The sequence below is a fragment of the Balaenoptera physalus genome, assembly GCF_965194825.1.
Source record: "Balaenoptera physalus genome assembly, chromosome: 12".
Lineage (NCBI taxonomy): Eukaryota > Metazoa > Chordata > Mammalia > Artiodactyla > Balaenopteridae > Balaenoptera > Balaenoptera physalus.
In genome coordinates this window covers 4,796,497-4,816,199 of record NC_138897.1, presented here as the reverse complement: position 1 = coordinate 4,816,199, position 19,703 = coordinate 4,796,497, and the positions used below count along the sequence as shown (strand labels likewise).

General features: G+C 38.4%; 1 protein-coding gene across 1 annotated transcript in view; it reads left to right on the top strand.

The window, feature by feature from the left end:
- Positions 1-3,919: 3,919 nt before the first annotated feature.
- LOC309639919 (uncharacterized protein C18orf63) overlaps positions 3,920-19,703 on the top strand; it is a 49,908-nt gene continuing 34,124 nt past the window's right edge. Inside the window, 9 exon segments of the mRNA XM_082417812.1 lie at positions 3,920-4,101; positions 6,137-6,215; positions 8,160-8,216; positions 10,003-10,114; positions 11,079-11,120; positions 12,579-12,655; positions 14,648-14,674; positions 14,678-14,713; positions 14,715-14,747. Coding sequence (XP_082273938.1) covers positions 3,968-4,101; positions 6,137-6,215; positions 8,160-8,216; positions 10,003-10,114; positions 11,079-11,120; positions 12,579-12,655; positions 14,648-14,674; positions 14,678-14,713; positions 14,715-14,747 — 597 coding nt within the window. The 5' untranslated portion in view covers positions 3,920-3,967.

Genomic DNA, 19,703 nt, shown 5'->3' with positions numbered 1-19,703 from the left:
TTCTCAGCACAGCGCCTAGGTGCGCCCGTTACAGAACACACGGCTTATCAAGCCTAACACTGTCTGACCCGCTTTAACCTCCCGGCCTCGCGTCCCTACCTCTCCTTCCAGCTCCACTGCAGCCAGCTGGTCACCCTCCCGCCTGCCTCAGGCATTCTGCTTGTACTCGCGATTCCCTCCCTTACAACGTCCTCCCCCGACCTCCCCCGACCTCCGTGTGGCCGCCCACTCCCATCTCCTTTCTGTCCTACATGTCACCTTCTCCATGAGGCCTCGCGACCTCCGAAAGGGCCTCTCCCGGCACTCCGTCTCCCTGTCCCAGCGCACCTATCACCATCTTCCAGACCGACATTTTGCACACTTATCGTATTAATCTATCCCCCAACCCTCAAGAAAAATGTAAGCTCCAGGAGGACAGGGAATGCTCTTAGTTCAATGCTCCATCAGTGACTCCTAGAAAAGCTCCGGGCACACAGCAGGCGCTTAACAAATACCTAGGAACTAGCCCTTGCGCCGGGCTTCCGCTCCACGCCACGCTGCAGGGCGCCCCACTCAGGAAGTTCCACCGCCAGACATTCAGCGGATCCAAGGGCCGCCCTGCGCATGAGGCCGGACAGCCCGTCAGTGCAGCGAGCGCGGGGCTCGGCACCTGTGGCTCCCCACCGGCCATACCGCGCGGATGCATCCTACCTCTCTCTGGAAGACAGCAAGGGCCTCGAGACGGGCCACACCCGGGCCAACGCCGGCTCTTCTCTCGGGGAACCACGGGCTCCGGCAGAACAGCGCAGGCCGCCAAAAGCTTTGGCGGGAAAAACTGGGGCGCGCGGGGCATTCTGGGAGCGCTCGGGGGTACGCTTGGGGTCGCGGGGCGCGCGGGGCATTCTGGGGGTTCTCGGGGTAGGCTGGGAGCGCTGGCTGGGGGATGGTGAGGAAACCGCTGAGATCGCGGGGCATGCTGGGAGCGGTACCTCAGAGCCGCCGGGAAGACGCTGAGGAGCGCGGGCCCGCGGCGCGGGAGACTGAGGTGAGGAGGCCATGACCCGGGAGACCAGCTTCTTGTCTGAGCCAGAGACTGAGAGGGCGAGCGGGGGAGGTCGCTGCAGGCCGGACCGCCTCACCGCGAGGCTCGTGCGTTCGCGTCAGGGGGCGACGGCTCTGAGGGCGTGGCGTTGACAGGACGCGCGTGCTGAAGAGCTAGTTCTAGCTTGTGAAAAGGAAAAAGGAAAGGAACAAAGAGTCATTCTTTCACGAAGGCCCACAGGTTCCATTAGTAGGGCACCTTATTTAATCGGTAACTTATAGAACCGCCATGCTGTGCGTTAAGAAGACGGGGCCCGGCGGTGCGGGGGGGAAACTGGCCTGTTGACCTTGGAAGCCATCGGTGGGGCAGCAGGAATCCGACCTGCAGGCAGGCTGTTTCCCACCGAGGGCCCCAACAGAGGGAGAAACTGCAGCTCCAGAGGGGCTGAAAGTTGCTTAGACCTCACAGCCTGGGCGTTCACAGCAAGTTTGGGTCTCCTGGGGTTTTTGAGTCATCACATGGAGAATCTTCTAGGTACCTGTTCCTTACTGGTAACGCTTCACCAAGGCAGAAATGTGGTCAAAATTTTATTTTGGAGTCAGCAAGTTTTCCATTTGTCAGCTTGGACGTGAAAGATGCTAGTCTCTGATCAGTATGTTAATTAACAGTTCATCCGTATATGTTATACGTAGTATATCCGAGTTCCAGGCCTTAACATTACAGTTCGTATGCAATCTAGGGAAAGAAAACAAACTTTTAATTTGTAAGTTTTGCCAATTATGAACTGAAAAAAAAAATTGTTTTAATGTAGTTCTAAATAGTAAAATTAAATAAATTCTCACCTATTCCTGAACAGGGCAGTGTTGTTTACATACAATTTTCCGAGCACTCTTGGAAGATTGACAAGAGGTGGGCAGGACCACTCACAGGAATTTCTTGGTGACTTTGCTGGAAGATATTTAAAGGAAAAGTGAGGCAGAAAGTAATTTTAGTGGGAAATGTGTTTTAGAAATGGAAGTAACAAATCCCTAACTTTCGCCCATGTCTTTGACCTATTTCCATTAAAATATGCACGGTTGTACCTCTGGGCCCAAGCCATAATCAGTTCTTTGTTTTATATTTTACTTTATTTATTATTGATGCCCTTTACTAAAACGCTTCAGAGGAAGTGAATTTTAGCAGAACTGTGAAGTAGATTGTGTTGGCCTTGGAACTTTGTACTTCATTTTTTTAAAATTTTATTTATTTATATTTTTGGCTGCACTGGGTCTTCGTTGCTGCGCTCGGGCTTTCTCTAGTTGCGGTGAGCGGGGGCTACTCTTCGTTGCAGTGCGCGGGCTTCTCATTGTGGTGGCTTCTCTTGTTGCGGAGCATGGGCTCCAGATGCGCGGGCTTCAGTAGTTGTGGCACGCGGGCTTCAGTAGTTGTGGTGCGCGGGCTTCAGTAGTTGTGGCTCGTGGGCTCCAGAGCACAGGCTCAGTAGTTGTGGCGCACGGGCTTAGTTGCTCCGCAGCATGTGGGATCTTCCCGGACTGGGGCTCGAACCCGTGTCCCCTGCATTGGCAGGCGGATTCTTAACCACTGCGCCACCAGGGAAGCCCTGTACTTCATTTTTTTAAAAAAATTTCACAACAGTAAGCATTTACATAGGCGAGAGAGTAGAAAAGCAGAGAGAAGGAAGGACTGTTTCTATTTTTAATATCAGAAATCATCTTGATTAGGTATTTAACACCTTGTGTGACTTTGTTTGTGTTAATCATTTCCAAGAGTACTTCCACTTTTAAGAGAACCTAAGTGATCTTTAATGATGAAAATTTCAAGCACTGTGGTGCTTGAGTGAGAAAGATGTGTGGGGAGCAGAAGGGCATTGCCACTATTCCTCCAGTGGCACCACAGAGGCATTTGGTTACTGAGATCAGACCTAAGGCTGGTCACACTCCAGGTTCCAGGACTGATATGTTACTACTTTTCTTCTTAAAGAGAGAAAATATGTAGGTGTTTAAAGGTTTGAAGTACTAGAATACCAGTTACCTTCCCTGGATGTATTTGTGTGCCCTAGAGAAATTGAGCTTAGATTATATGCTTTACTTTTACATTGCAGTTTTCCTTTCTGTCGTACATAAGATAGACTCCAAAGGTATGCCCTGTGAATTATCAACTCTAAAATGTGTCCCACGTAGAAGTTTGAAAGCCAGATAATTAGTGGAAAAGGAAAGTAGATAAAAATTTAGAGATCTCAGTAAACATTTTCTTAGGTGTAAAATAATGAAAATATATTCTTCAACTTTGAAGTGCTTTATAGAGATAACCTGAAACAGCAGAAGACTTTGCTATACATTTTGATTTTTTAAAAATTATTCTTGTCATAGGAAAGATTTCATTTTCCTGAAAACAAAATGAAACTTAAGAATAGCCAGAAACTTTAGAAGGAATTTGTTAAATAAAAACAATATAGTAGAAAAGTATCTAGTACCCAGAACAGAGTAGGCATTTAATACACATTGCTGGGAGTTTTTTGTATTATCTGTACTCAAATTATTCTATTTGTTGTATAGAACTGCAGGTTTAAAATTCTAGCTTATATTTTTGGGGTGACAAAAGTGTCCTAAAATGTATCGTGATGGTTGCAACTCTGTGCATATAATAAAAACCATTTAATTGTACACTTTAAATAGGTGAATTGTATGTTATATGAATTACATCCTTATAAAACTTGTACCCACCCCCAAATTCTAGATTATCATTAGAAAACCTCAAAGGTAAAATGTGTATGATATTTAACTGCTGATGTTTGCTAACTTGTTTTTATCATCTTATACTAACACAATATCAAATATTCTGTAATGGATTGGTATTGAAACCCTATTGGTAAAATAGTTTGCTACCCTTTTATTGTTGTTTATTTTTAAAGGCCTGATTACTGAGACATTCAGTCAACAAGAAAGTATGAATGACTCTAGGCAGCAGTCACTGTTCTTCATCACACTTCCAGATTTACACAGACTCTGTGCTGTCAGGATAATATTGAGTAATGGAGTGGCAGATACTGAGATGAGGAGTACACAGGTGAAGATATGCAGGTAAAAAAACACATCGTATAACTAAGACTTCATAAACTTTTTGAGACCTTTAAGAGCTGTTTTAGTAGTTTCTCCTTTAAAGCAAAATACTCATTTACTTAATCTGTTTATATAATTTTGAAATAAAGGAATTCAGTTTTGTTCTAATCAGGTATATTGAATTACATTTAGGGGAGGACTTGAAATACTTGAGATAGACTATCTCACTGTTGAGTTTTTATATTTGTGGCTTCTTGTGTGATATTTTAATTTAAATATTTTATAGACATTGATGAATTAAATCAGGCTCCCAAAACATAGAGATAGTAATTAATAAATATATATGAAGTACCTGCTGTTTATGAAGCGCTTTAGGAGATACTGTAAACATTTTAGAATAATATAATTTTTAAATTTTCAGGTTGATATAAGAGTATTTCTGAAGAGTATTTCTCCAAGAACTATCTTGAAATATCTGACCCTAGATAGTCTTTGAAAAACAGCTTAGTTGAAGCCTAAAGTGTAACACTGTGATTACTGAGGACCCACCATGTATTAGTCCCTTAAATTGTTTGAGACATTCAAAAAAGAACTCTTAGAATACGTAACAATATTATATCTGTAACTGAATTTCTTGGAGAGGAACAAACACGTATAAGATTGCTAGTGGCCGGAAATAAGACACTCTTGGGGTGTCCTGCATTTTGCTCTTATTTATAACACTTTTCTTCTGCCCACTGTATATTTTCCCTCTCAAGTGCAGCCAGGAGTCTGTACCCTTCCTGCTAAGGTACAATTTGATACCCATTGAGCATTCACTTGTGACCCCTTTGGGAAACAAATAAGTAGAAAACCTTACGAGAGATTTTTTGCTGTTCACCCTCATACGGGTCATGCCCATAGAGAGGAGTGTTTTGACTCATCATTCCAATCACTGACAAAGAGGCTGGAACCGAGAGAGCAGAGCCGTGGTTGTGTCAGACAAAGGCAGGCCTTGCAAAAGCACGTACCTGCTGCACCACAGTTCCAACAAAGACGAGGCCACCAGAAACAGATCGACCCATCTCACTTTTTGATGTAATCCCACACACACACACTCCTGGTTTTTAAAATTTGTTTCCTTGATGATTAATAATTTTGAGAATTTTTACATTTCCACCTCTATTCCCTTTTATGTTTTTCCCATTTTTTCCAACAAAATTATTGATGGTAACTTGAATTGTAATGATTGTTGTTGTAAGTTCATTTGGCTTTTGAATACTGAAATAAAACCGCTACCCACTTCATTCTGACTTGGAAAAAAATTCCTTTTTGAAGAAAAAGAATCTAGTCAATAGTTCTCACACTAAAGTAGTTGATAACTTCGCTGGTGGGTGAATCCTTAGACTCTTTCCTCCAGTGCTTCTGACCACTACTTTAAAAATTAAAAAAAAGGAAAATGGGAGAAACAGGAATTCAAAGAGCTGGATTCTTCACAGTGGTTAGACTTTTTCAAGTCTATACTTAAGATAGAATTGAAGTTTTAAAAGAGAAATTTGGGGACTTCCCTGGTGGTCCAGTGGGTAAGACTCTGCGCTCCCAATGCAGGGGGCCTGGGTTCGATCCCGGGTGGGGGAACTAGATCCTGCATGCATGCCACAACTAAGAGTTTGCATGCTGCAACTAAGAGTCCGCATGCCGCAACGAAGGTCCCACGTGCCGCAACGAAGGTCCCATGTGCTGCAACTAAGACCTGGTGCAGCCAAAATAAATAAATAAAATTAAAGAGAAATTTTGGTTCACAGATGAAAGGAGTTAGGAAACAGATGCATGGACAAGTTTTCATATTAATATATCTAAAACTTTATAATTCTCTTAATTCAAATCTTGCCTGATTGCTTACAATGTTCAAGGTAACATGCTAAGCGTGGGGAGAGATACAGAAATCTATAATACAGTCCTTGGCTAGAAGAAACTTAAGTTTTTGATTGGAACTAAGCAATTTTTAAATATTCTGGTAAAGTAAAAACAGAGAGTGGGCAGTCCACTTTAAAATTAATACATTTCATCTCCACAGGCAATTGCTGTTTTTGCACCAAGATATCCTGACATCACCTGTACCTGAAATATTTACCCAAATTTGGGTGGTGATGGCGGTTAGTATTTTAACATTTTATAATGTATTATTACTAATTATTGGGAGCAATGTTGATAAACATTAATTCAGGTATTAATTATAGCTCAAATTGAACATGGTTTATGAAGACAAATTATATTGTGTTGTAGGTTGATCAAACCATTAACAGACTTTAACTTTGATATACCTGATGTTTAAGATCCATTTTTGTGGCTCTAAATTAATATTTAGTTTTCCCTGTCATTAATGTTAAGATAAAGATTATCAATGAATAAAATACGTTACAGCATAATTTTTAAGATAGCACAGACTTTTCTTATATTTTATTCTTTAGAATTACATTTAATATAAAAGAAGTTTCTTGTTCCAGCAAATCTCCAATTGTTTTTAAAGAACTTAGGTCAATAGGTTTTTTTTTTCTTTTGAATATTTGAATTTTATTTTATTTATTTTTTTATACAGCAGGTTCTTATTAGTTATCCATTTTATACATATTAGTGTATATATGTCAATCCCAATCTCCCAATTCATCATACCACCACCTGCTCAATAGTTTTTTGTAATTTGGAAATTTCATTAAAATTTTTTCTTAGTAAAATTAGAACAAGAAATATATTTTCCAGTGCTGTATATAACTGGGAATGATAAATGAAGTACCAAGAATCTTTATAAAAATTATATTATCCTGAGATTTTTGTCAAAAATCTTTCTGAAAAATCCTCTTTTTCTGAGATTTTAATTCCCCAGAATCCAGTGAAATCAATATTTAATAACAATGCTGATAGACCATTCAAAATCTTCTTCAGGTCTTTTATTTCTCTTCTAGGTTTTATGGTTGTATGTCCATCTTTTATCTTTTCATCTTTAATATAGCTTTTAAGAAAGACAAGCTGTTGGTGAACAAGTAGACAGTAAAGTCTCTTATTTGTGTTCTTTTCTACCTGAAAAATTTATGAAACAAGGAGGACATTGTTTTAGCGTTCTAGTAAATTCTAGTATCCTAATCTTAGCAAGAATAGTAAGAGGAAAATTGCCATCTAAAAATATGTTTTACTTTCTTACAAAGATATTACATGCTGTAAAAATTTTTACAAAAATATTTAAAATAGAAAATGGGATTATTATACATACTATTTTGAAACTTACCTTTTATTTCCCCTTTAACAGCCTGGGTATTTTTCTGTGTCAGTACATATATTTTACTCCTTTTTAAGGATGTGAAATATTTCATTGTATGGGTATATAATAATTTATTACCTTCTAATGCTCATCTGAGTTTCTAGCCTTGTGCTATTATAAACAATGCTTCAGAAAGTGGAAATTATATCATTTTTATTTATCTGGTAGTTTCTGTGGGTTAAAGTCTTAGAGGTTGGATTGCAGTACATTTCAAACTATAATCTACATGCTGCTAAATTGTGCTCTGAAAAGCTTGTACTAGATTACATTTAATAAATAGTGTACGAGGGAACCTATATTTCCACATCCTCACAAACACTGAATATTAGCAGTCTTTGCATATCTGCCAATTTGTTAGGTTAAAAATATCAATAATATCTTCTTTTAATTTCTGTTTCATTGGTTAGTTGGAACACCTTGGCCTTTTGAACTTTCTCTTGATCTTCTACTTGTGTCCATTTTCCTTATTCACGTCTAAGAAGTTATTGTTTATTAAGAAAGGTATTAAATATTTATTATACGAAATTTATTGGCCTTTTCATTTATATGGTTTCTGGATTCAGGTCACTCCCAGAAAGGCTTTCCTCACTTTGGAATGTACCCACAGATTCTATTTCAGGAAGAGAATGATTATTACCTACTTCTTTCTCCTGGTCATAGAAACTGTTAGGATGATGGCCCTCTGCTTTGCTCTGCTCTATAATGTTTAAATTCTTTATGTAGTGCATTATTTAATAATATATTTATGTTAAGTCCTTCTTATCAATGTGGATTTTTTTAATAGATACCATTTTATAAAGCTGGAAAACTTAATGCCTATATTGAAAAATATGGAGCTAAGGTAAGTTTTAAAAAGGATAATAATTCCAGATGTTGTTTATATTGATTTTGTATTCAACTTCTTTTGTCAGTAAACAAAAATTAGAGTATCTTTCTCATAAGTTATTGCTATGCATGTGAAAGAACCCAACATTTTTTTTCCCAGAACAATTATTTTATGCCCATTTAGTAGACAAAGAGGGGAAGAGTCTTAATTTTGTTGGGTACTTCCTTGCAGGCATTTTATGTGGCATAATTTCACTTATCATCTGTATCTTCCAAGAAGTGAATATCCCCATTTTTACAGATGAAGAAAATGAAACCCAGAGAGGTGAAAATATTGTCCACAATCATATAGCTAATAAGTAGGGGAACAAAACAGAATAGATTGTATTTCGCATGGTGGTGAGTATCTGGATCTTAGCAAGAAAAAAAAACGAATACGTGGAGTTGAGCACCTGTCATGTCTCAGTTACTCAGGCCGTGGAGACTTTGCTGGAGCTCCCTTCATGTCTCTGCATTGATCTCTGAGGCACTGTATCCTTGGTTATTCTAGCAGTCCATCCAGGCATCACTGCTGGCCTCTGTTCCTAGACCTAGTGAGGTTCGGGTTAATGAGGTTTTTAGTCATCTCCAAGATGAGATGCTTTCTTTAAGTTCTAGGAGGATGATAAGATCTCAACAATACCCGGAGATTCTTTGCAGTTCCCTGCGAAATGTTTGAATAACCTGAAAGCTGGTTTTAGCCATCATTTACAGTCTGTGGGAAGGCAGTATTCTTTCCCACCCTTGTGGAGCCTTCGTGATTATGCTCAATTTTTCTTTATATAGATATTTTCTACATGATAATAATCACAGCAAATATTTATTGCACATCTATAATATACTGAGCACTTTACTTGTTTCTGGAGATAAAGCTGTGAACCAGATAAACTTCCTGCCTTCAGGAATCTTAAAGTAGGAAATAATTCCCTCCTTTTTACTTATTGGGTGACACTTATCTTTGGCTCGCTCACTTTTCTACATGCTAGCAAAGGCAATGGCAGTGTTTTCTTCTGGGCTACATTTGTAAGGACGTTTGTATAGCAGACAGCCCTGAGAAGTTTCCTCATATGCGTGTGCTATTCCATATGCAACTGAATACTCAAGGAGGGACTCCGCTGATCTCAGAGTTTTCTCTCTATGCAGCTCTCTTCTCTCAATACTTAACCCCCAAACGCTAGCTCCTTTGGCCTCCCTGGACTCTCAGTTCTGTCTGCTCAACCCACAGAGCCCGCCTCTTCCAGGATTCCTCCTCCCTGCACTGCAGCCTGGAAACCCTCTTTAATCAATATGCTGGGGGTACTCATGAGTTTCCCATCTGATCATTAAAAAGTCTGTACAAGTAGAGATACTCTGCTGGTTGCATGTGTGCCCATGTAAATATTTAATTGTTTTCTGATATTGAACTAGAGTGAAACATAATGAGAAATATTACAATATAGTTCTGGACTTGTTTCCTTTGTATACAGCAAAATACAAAGTAAAGTTTAAGGTCCTAGCACCGGAGCTCCAAAAATTTAGGCTTATTGAGCCAGGATAAGCAGGTAGAATTTGCCCATTATAGTCATAGTTTCAAAGTGAATATATTTTAACACTTCTTTAACTTTAGAACCAGGTAGGATTAGCTGTAGTGATGACTGTAACTTATATCCAGGATAGCCCAGTTTGTTAGGTGATGATCTAAACACACAGACATTTTTCTCTGAGTTTATAGGGACATAACAATTGCTGTGAACTTGCCCATATTTTGTGCTTTAATATTTTAGGTGGAGGCTCCACAACGAGTAATTCCTGTAATTCTTCAAAACTGCCTTTCATATTCACTCACAGCTAGACTTGCTCCAGCCTGGAATAAAGCTGGCCATCTCTTGGTGCAAGGTGACTTTATCTCTTTCAGTCATTGGGGCTTTCTGAACTAGCTTACTGCTATTATGTACATGTGTTTTTAATTTTTAGGTATGTTATTTTTAGGGAATGGTTCTTAAAGCATAGCCCCAATCAAGCATTCTCAAGCAAGCCCACATCAACATAAGTGTCATGTCCTTACTTTGGGATTATATCCAGAGGGCTCCTAGTGTTTCTTTGAAAAAAATGTTTTTATTATAGAATACTTGACATTTAAAGAAGAATAAATATAAGTTATGGAGCATTATAATAAAATGAACACAAATTACCAGTATTGTTGGACCCAAAAGTCTGTTCGAATTTTGTGTTGAGATCTAACTGTTTTCTAAATATTTTATACCAGGAATAAATATTTGAGGGAAGAACTGGGTATTTCTGTCCTTTTAATTGAAGAGATACTTTTTGAGTGATTATATTTTTTCTTTGAATTGTCATTAGATATTCATATAAAACCTCATTTTATTTATTTTTAAAATTTTATTTATTTATTCATTTATTTATTTTGGCTGTGTTGGGTCTTCATTGCTCCGCGGGCTTTCTCTAGTTGCGGTGAGCGGGGGCTACTCTTCGTTGCAGTGCGCTGGCTTCTCACTGAGGTGGCTTCTCTTGTTGCGGAGCACGGGCTCTAGGCACACGGGTTTCAGTAGTTGTGGCACGCAGGCTCAGTAGTTGTGACTCACGGGCTCTAGAACGCAGTCTCAGCAGTTGTGGCACATGGACTTAGTTGCTCCGCGGCATGTGGGATCTTCCCAGACCAGGGCTCGAACCCGTGTCCCCTGCATTGGCAGGCGGATTCTTAACCACTGCACCACCAGGGAAGTCCCTAAAACTGTATTTTAAAGCATTTTCCATAGCTTTGATAATTTTACATAAAAAGGTTATATTAAGCATGATTTATAAGTTTTAATAATATGGCATATCCTATGAATTTTTTAAGGAAGAGAATTTCTTTCTCAGACGGGAAAGCAAAGTGCTGTTGGTAAGTAAAAATACGTAAGTTAATAGTTAAAACATTAATATAATAACAGTTGTTTAAAGAATGGTACAGATGGTTAGGTTGTTAAAATCTTGATGATTAGGTTATATCAGAATTTAATCATATATTGTTATAATCGCAGTTTTACTCAGGAAATCACCTCTGGTTCAAAATATACATTCTACTTACATAAGAAAAAAAATTCTCTTAATTGGAATGAAAGCTATATTTTTAATTTCTCTACTTAAAGAAAACTGTGACCCAAAAGGGGTCTAATTCTGCAGGCATTTATAAAGTGTAGTTTCCAGAGCTATATCATAAGAATTCTTTAGTACTGTTGTAAGTAAGAACTTTATTTTTTTTGAGTACATGATTCTTCTTCTTCTTAAAAAAAAATATTGTCTAAAGAGACACAGATGATCTAAAATACACAGTTTACAATATGGTTTAATCTAATTCTTTCATTGATGTGCATGGTTGTATTGCAGGTAGACATGTTCCTAAATAGTAGTCCAGAGATAGCAGATAGGGGGAAATCCTGAGCCAAGTAGAGATTATTGTCAATCATGGTAGCTTTTACCACCATTTGGCCGTAGCCTTAAATCTCGGACTAGCACCTACAATCCACAGAGTATTTGCTCTGAGTTGACTTTCAAGCTGAAGCCTATTTGCCCTCCTTGCTCTGGTTTTATGTTTATGTTGGACAGTGACAGTCACTGTGCTTTAGCTCTGGATGAACGGGTTCATTACCTAAATTTAGTTCCATCCCCAAACACTGTCAGGAGACTACAGCTGTCGGAGGTTAAAGATAACAGCTTAGGAGAGCAAAATTCCTCACTCGTGTTAGAATTTTTTCTTCTAGTTTTACTGAATGTAATATTCTATGGCAAAACTGACAAATTGTAGATGTGTAACACTACCAGTACACCAGAAGCCCCCTCGTGCTTTATTCCAGGTACCACAATCTGACTTGTATAAGTAATTTTAATCACAAGAAAGCAAGATAGAAGCCTTGGGGCTCTGAAAGATCTGGAATATATCTGCCAGTATATTTGAGGACATTTGTTAGTAAGACTAGTGAAGTCAAAATCATGGCCTGGTACCTCTTCTAATTTAAGAAGAGCCTTCATCTTTCACATATAATAGATGTCAGACTTCTAAAAAGTATTTGTTGAGTTTTCCTCTCAATTGTGGGGTGTCTCATTTTTCTTATTGTAACCCTACCTTACACATACATACCCACATATACTTTTGTCTTCTTTTAGATGTCTCATCTATAGACCATCAAATATTATATGGTGATTATTTGAATTTTACCATGTGTGAAAAAAATCCGTTCTTAACTGAGTTTCCAACTTGAATAAATTGAGTTAAATTAATTTCTTTTGTTACTAAAATACTTAATTTGATAGGATGGAGTAATAATTCCAGAAAGTTCACAGTTAATAATTTTATTTTCAGTATTAGACATCAATGTAACAGAAACTCAAGTTTGTCTAAGCATAGAAGCTTACACAATCAGACTGCCACCACCTCAGGTACCACATATTTTGATTTCTATAATTAACCTTACTATACTTACTATGTAATTAATATATTCATTATTATTACTGATATGCTAGGCGGTTTTAATTTTTAACAAGAAGAGTGATAAGAAAGTTTTTATTATCAAAATCCATATTATTAAATGCTTGCTATATTGATATTGTCCTAAATCTGTTTACCAAAGAAAACACGACTCTGTCAGTTTAACACAGATCGAATTATATTACTCCCTTGCTCAAAAATCTTTTTAGGTGGCGTTCAAGACTCCACAACCCTGCCCTGCCTCGGCACCCACTTCGTGCCTCTTCTTTCATCTCCAAATATTAAAAATGCTATTTCAGCTCATACTAAATGTAATAACCCCCCACTGGCTTTTTATAGCTTTTTTTTTTCCATCTATTTTTTACACATAACAGTTTTTTCCTTCTTAGTGGAAGGATATGTCTTTTATTTTGCTAATTCTCGTAGCACCCAGCATAGAATCTTACACATTAATGGTAACTCAGTAAATGTTATTTTCCTTCTTCTATGACAGTGGTTCTCAACAGAGAAGGGTGGAGGGCAAAATTAGTGATTTTGTTCCCCGTGAGACATTTGTAATGTCTGGAGAAAACTTGGTTATCACAAAGTGGGAGGGGTGTGTTGCTACTGGCATTTAGTGGATAGAGGCCAGGATGCTGCTAAACATTCTACAGTACACAGGACAGCAACCCCACTCCCATCCCCACAAAGAGTTTTCCAGCCCAAGCTGTCAGTAGTGTCCAGATTGAGAAACCCCACTCAGAGCACAGATGACTCTTCCTTTGCTTAGAGTGCCCCTCTGATTGGCTATACATTATGCTTATTCTTTAAGGGCCAGCTCAAATGCTGCTTTATTCATTTCTCTATAATTTTTTGATTACCTGTTATGTTGAGGCAATAGACAAGTCAAAAATGAATAGGATCTACTTTCTGGCCCTTAAGAGTTATGTAAGCCAGTAGGAAAGCTGACCTGAATATAAATAATTGGAATTGTTACTGAGTCAAAGCTCATACTGCCCGCTGCACGACAGTCCAGTAAATTGAAAGATGAGGCATTGGGGCAAGGAGTAGTCACTTGCCAGCAGACCGAGACTGTGGTGGGCTAGTGTCCCAGAGACCCATCTTACCCGAGTTAGAGTTCAGGCTGCTTTTATACTAAAAAGGGAGGGCTGTGGCTAGTTGTTGCAAACTGCTCGGTGCCCGAATCCTTTGTTCTTGCAGCAGTCCATGTAGGTCAGGTCACGATGTTCCTGTAAACCTCCAACAGGACAAATGTTATTCTCTGTTCCACAACTTTTTATCTCTACATGAACGAAAAGTGTTATACCTTTAAAGGTCAAACCTGGGAGGCAGAGCCTTGAGAATGGGCCATCGTGTATATTTCAGGTTTGTTCTTCTCTGTCACAGAATGGGCGGCATAACGTGAATATCTGGTACTGATGAGGAACCTTCCCAAGGCTCCAAACCCACTGTGATCTCTCACCCTCTTTTAAACCTTCACACTACTCTTCACCATGCTCACATACTTATTTGTATTTTTATTTATCTATTTACTTTAATATTTATTTATTTATTTGGCTGTGCCAGGTCTTAGTTGCGGCACGGAGGATCTTTGTTGGGGCATGCGGAATGTTTAGTTGCGGCATGCAAACTCTTAGCTGCGGCATGTAGGATCTTGTTCCCTGACCAGGGATCGAACCCGGCCCCCTGCATTGGGAGCTCGGAGTCTTAGCCACTGGACCACCAGGGAGGTCCCCCTCTTTGTATTTTTAGAGTTATACTCATTTCTGTATCTCCAACTTGCCTTATAATAAGCTTCTTAGGGACCAATATTGTGTCTTACTGCCCTTTGAATTTTCTACAGATGATACTTCTGTTTTATATATATCTGAGATTTGAACCAATTAGAGAATGACAAAGAAGAGTATGACATATAGAGATCAGAACACCACCTTTATTACTAGGATGAGAATATAATTTATCATCCAAAATGAACACTTTTGAGAGTGAAAAGGACACTAGCTAACCTAATGGGATACTGGCCCAATGTGTATGAACTGGGATATGTTAAAAATTAAAATCAGATCAATCAAAATTGTATTTATTAAGAGTTTATTGTGCATAAAACTATAGTTTGTGAACTGAGAGTCTTCGAACCAACAGTGGAATGAAGCTCAGAGGTGTGTTGTTATAGGACAGCTTATATAGCAAAAATGTGGAAGCTGTTTAATCTTTATAATGACTGGTTATAGCAGTGGGGTTTCCAAATGACAGGGGATTGGTTAAAAGTTATTGTAGCATACCACTTTGGAAAACAGTGTGGTTCATTTATGATTTTTGGAGACATTTACAAGAAATAATCTAAGTTAAATTTTGCTTGTGTTGCAGAATAAGCTAAATTAGGCTTTGCCTTTGTAGCTTAACTGGTATTGTCTGCCTAAGGAATTTTCAAGTTTGGTCTCCATTTAAATTATTTTAACAGATACACGGTCACACTGTTTATTACTGAAAAAGAAAAACAGCTACTGGAGAATGTGACCTGTCTGAACCCTAGAATTAGGTAGATTGACCCACCAACTTATGGCAGTAACAGAAACCCACAGATTCACTTGGGAGATCAGGCACCATTCCCAGTATGACTGAGAGAATACAGAACACCACTCTTTGCCAGCAGGCCAGCTCCCAAGAGGACGAGGTAGGAGTTGTCCCAGTTTTACCAACCAGATAAGCCATCCCATCTGCCCTGGGAGGAGTGAATGAAGGAGGAGAGTGACATCATGAATATGTGTTAGTAGACCGTTCTCGACATGGAAGCAAACACCAGAAATGGGGGCGATACGCTCCTCTCTTCTGTTCAACATTTACACTCAACAGATGCTTGTTCAGTTTATTTAAATTGATTCCCTAAATTATAATTGCTCATCAGTTCCTCTAAATCTCACTTTACTTATACTTTTGATATGTCATTTTTCACCTCCAGACTGCTATAAAAATTAGTTTCATACATGTCTATGTTCCTACTAAGTTGTAATTTCTCTGAGAGTCTGGGTCCTGCCTTATTTACCTTTGTTCCCAATATACTAAAAGATAATTGGATTGAATTTTCATTTTATCAAAATCTAGTATTGGTTATAGGTCCGGAGCGGGGAATAAAGGTGAGGAGGAGGATATTTACCATCTCTCTCCTTTCCAGTTCATCTTCTACACTTTCATTCTCCTTATTAAAAATCTACCATGGCTTCTATTATCAATAAGATGAAATCTCAACTCTTTAGTATAATATACCAGTTGACCCAAATTTACCGTATGCATAACCTCATCTCCCCCATCATTGCTCTCCAAGTAGCCAAACTGCTAATTGTTTCTCAAAGATAACATGGTCTTTCATACTTACACGTGTTTGTTCATACTGTTCTCCAAGCTTGTCGTGTCCATTCTCTGGCTCATCTTCCCACTCGTCTTTCAAGGCTTATTTCAGATATAACCCCTCTGTGAAGACTTACACAGCTCCCAAGACTCATCTCTCTCTGTGCTCCCCTGGCCGTGTGTATCACATATTCTTGTCCACGTAACTATCTCATTAAACTTAGAAGTCTTAGAAGGAAGGGCCTGTGTCTTATTGATTTTTCTATCATCAGAGCCTACCATAGTACCTGTCACTCCAGTAAATATTTGTGGAATGAGTGGAAGGTTGAGTGGGGTGGAAGACTAATTTATATGTTGAACTAAGTGACATTTGTTTCTATATCCTATTTAACTCCTGTGGGCTACAAATTGTAGTAGTTTTCTAAATTCTGATCTTTGATCCTATCTAGGCAAATTTTAAGACAGTTTATCATAATTCATTATGAGAAATGGGATTTTAGCCTTTATCTTTAGAGTTTACATGGATTCAAGAAGTATTTGAAACAATAATTTACTCATTTATCGAATTTTAGACTATTTTAAACTTTAAAATAATGCATTCCTGACAGTTAAGTGTTTAAAAAGAAATGTATATGCATAAACTGCCATTTTACTGGTTGATGCTTTGAGATTATAATTGAATCCACAGTTACATGAGGAATATATTCCAGAATAGCATTATGTAATCTTAAGCTATTTGCCTTGATCATTTAATTATATGGAAAATTTGGGAAATGGGCACCTGGAAACAAATTTGTATTTATTCCATAGACAACTATTTATTGGTTGTCATTATGTATATGTGCACGGTGCTGATGGAAGACATCTTTTCCTTCCAGAAGTTTTTATCTTGGTCAGAAGAAAAGGCATGCACACACAACTTACCAGGAGAAAGAAACATTTCCTCAGCACCGGTTAAATTCACACACCGAAAAAATTCAGTGTAGGCTTAGAACTACATTGAAGTCCCCAGTTCTGCACTTATTAGCAGTGCCTCTTTGGGCATGTTACTAAATTGCCCTGGATCTCTTATAAATTGAAGGTAATGATATTTACCTCATACAATGTTAGGAGGTTAATGGGATAAAGTACATTAAGTGTACATAGTAGAGGTTCAAAAAGGATGGCTATTGTTATTACTTTATAAGTAAATTGAGACACAGAGTTTAAGTAACTTGCTGTAGGTCATAAAGGTAAATAGATTCAGGATTTAGATTTTGTCCTTCCACTCTCTTCTTTCTACTACACTACATCATACTTCCTTTACCTAGCCTTGGGTTCCTTGGCTCAAATTTTTATATCCCAAAGAGCCTTACAGAAGTACATACCTAATAAGTATTGAGTAAAAAACACAACAATTGAATAGCAGTTTTTTGGCAATAGAGTATCAAAATAATTGTTATAGGAACTATGTTTCTTTAGGAGTTCAGAGAAAAAGGAGATGTCTGAGGGAATTCATATTTGAAACCTTTGGAACTTTGACAAAGTTTTCCTCTCCTTGAATCAGCTCCTTTTTTTTTTTTTTTTTTTTTTTTTTTTTTTTTTTTTTTCAGCTCCTTTTTTGATTTCTCTGAAACTGTTTTGTTTTTTTTTCCCCAGAATCTCCTCCATTCATTCATGGCTCATCTTTCTCTTATCACAGTGTAAATGTTGCTTATCACACTGTAAGTGGAACCCTTGGGTTCCATTTTCAGCCCTCTTTTCTTCTCCTTCACAGGCTCACCCATTCCAGTGGTGAACCTATACAATGATACCTTCCAGACATCCTTGTATAATTTCAGCTTGTCTGTCCTTTCTCTGATACTTTCACATGAATATACTAATGGTACTCAGACCCAGTTGTGTCTGAAACTGAATTATTTACTTGTCACCCTCCCCAGCCCCAACTCTGCTCCTCCTTTGAATTTACTCTTTTGGTCACTGGCATCAACAGCCAGTAAGTTACCCAGCCAGAGGCTTCAGGGTCATCTTTGGTTCTTGCTTGCTATATCCAATCGCTCTTTAATAGTCTACCTTTGTCTCTGAAATCTCTTCCTCTCTGTCTTCATTTCCAGTGCTCTAATTTAGACTCCTTTCCTTTGCTTGAACTATTAAAATGGTCTCTATTTTGGCCTTCCTGTTTCCAGCATTTTTCCTTCTTGTTCTGTAAATTTTCCTCACAGTGTCAACAGAGTTCTCTTTCTAAAACAGAGGTCCCCAACGTAAATATCTCTAGTATCTCAATGTTGCCTAGGGAAGATAAAGTCCAAATTCTTTAAGTTGGCATTATAAGGAGGAAGTGATATTTATTGAGTACCTTCTTATGTGGGTTTGCTCACATAAGGACACAAATATTTTTTAAGTAAATAAATGCAAAGAGTTAATAAATGATAGGTAAATCAGAGTCTGTTGGGGTGTATAGTGAAGAGGTGAGTGGTTTGCTGGTCTTCAGAAAACTCTAAGTTGAGAAAGACCAATATAAACATAGTGCTCGTATCATGGAGATCCTGCAGCAATTGCCTTGAGTCCCTGAATAGTGTAGAAAATACTCAGAAGGATATAAACTCAAGCTGTGTAAGTAGATGTATGTGAGAACTCATGAACTGCAAACATTAGGAACTGATACCCACCTTCTCTGAATTCGATTTCAGGTTCTGTTTTCCCTTAAATAATTTATTGATCCACCTGCAGCCAGTCTTTTCTAACAGTAATAGCCATTCCTGCACTGACCATCTTTTTCTTAACACACAGCTTAGGCAACTAATCTCTTAAGCACAGAATATCACAGCACAAGATTTATTTCCAGTGTACAGCACAATAGGTATCTTTTCATTCTTGGTGTCCTTTCAACATGACCAGCGCTTATCATCTTCCTCTTCCTACATCCATGGTTTTTTGCTCTGTCCTGCTCCCCATTTCCATTAATCTAATAAATGCAATGGAAATTTAGAGAAGGGTAAGTCACTGAATGTGGAGGAGAAGGGTCTAGATTTAGGCCCGTAAGGTTTGTATTGGTAGAACTCAGGTAAAGCAGAGCGGGGGCAATGCTTTAAGCCAGTGCATTGTTAAAATGCTTATGACTTGTCCAGGCAATAAAAAGTTGGCCAGGTTAGCTGGAGTTCATTGAAAAGCAGTAGGCAATAAAGTTAGAATGTTGTTTCCCAAAAGATGAATGATAAGGGCAAACGATTGTGAACCGTTCTCTCTAATCTTAATACAGTGTCCTCTCACCCATTAATACTTATTTTCCACCTCACTTGAGGTCTCTCTAATCTCTGGCTCACTGTAAGAAAATGCCCCACACTTCCCAGGGTGAGAAAACTGTAAGTGGCAAGTTGTTGGCTGCCTACAGACTTAAATACCCTACAGACAGGGCACCTGAGGACCAGAGAAAAAAGCATTCCAAGACATGGAAAAGGGATACAAAAGGAGAGTGGGAGTATTGGCTCTGTCCTCTCCCCTCCAAAAGACCAGATAGAGGTATAACTCCCTAACAAATCCTCCAGTTAAAAAAATTTTTTTAAATTTAGTTCAGATGCTATTCTGACAAAATGTAAATACCTTCCTCTGGACAGAGATTCAACTTCTTATAAATTAACATAATTAAAGAAACTGAAAACCAGTTCAAATAAGTAC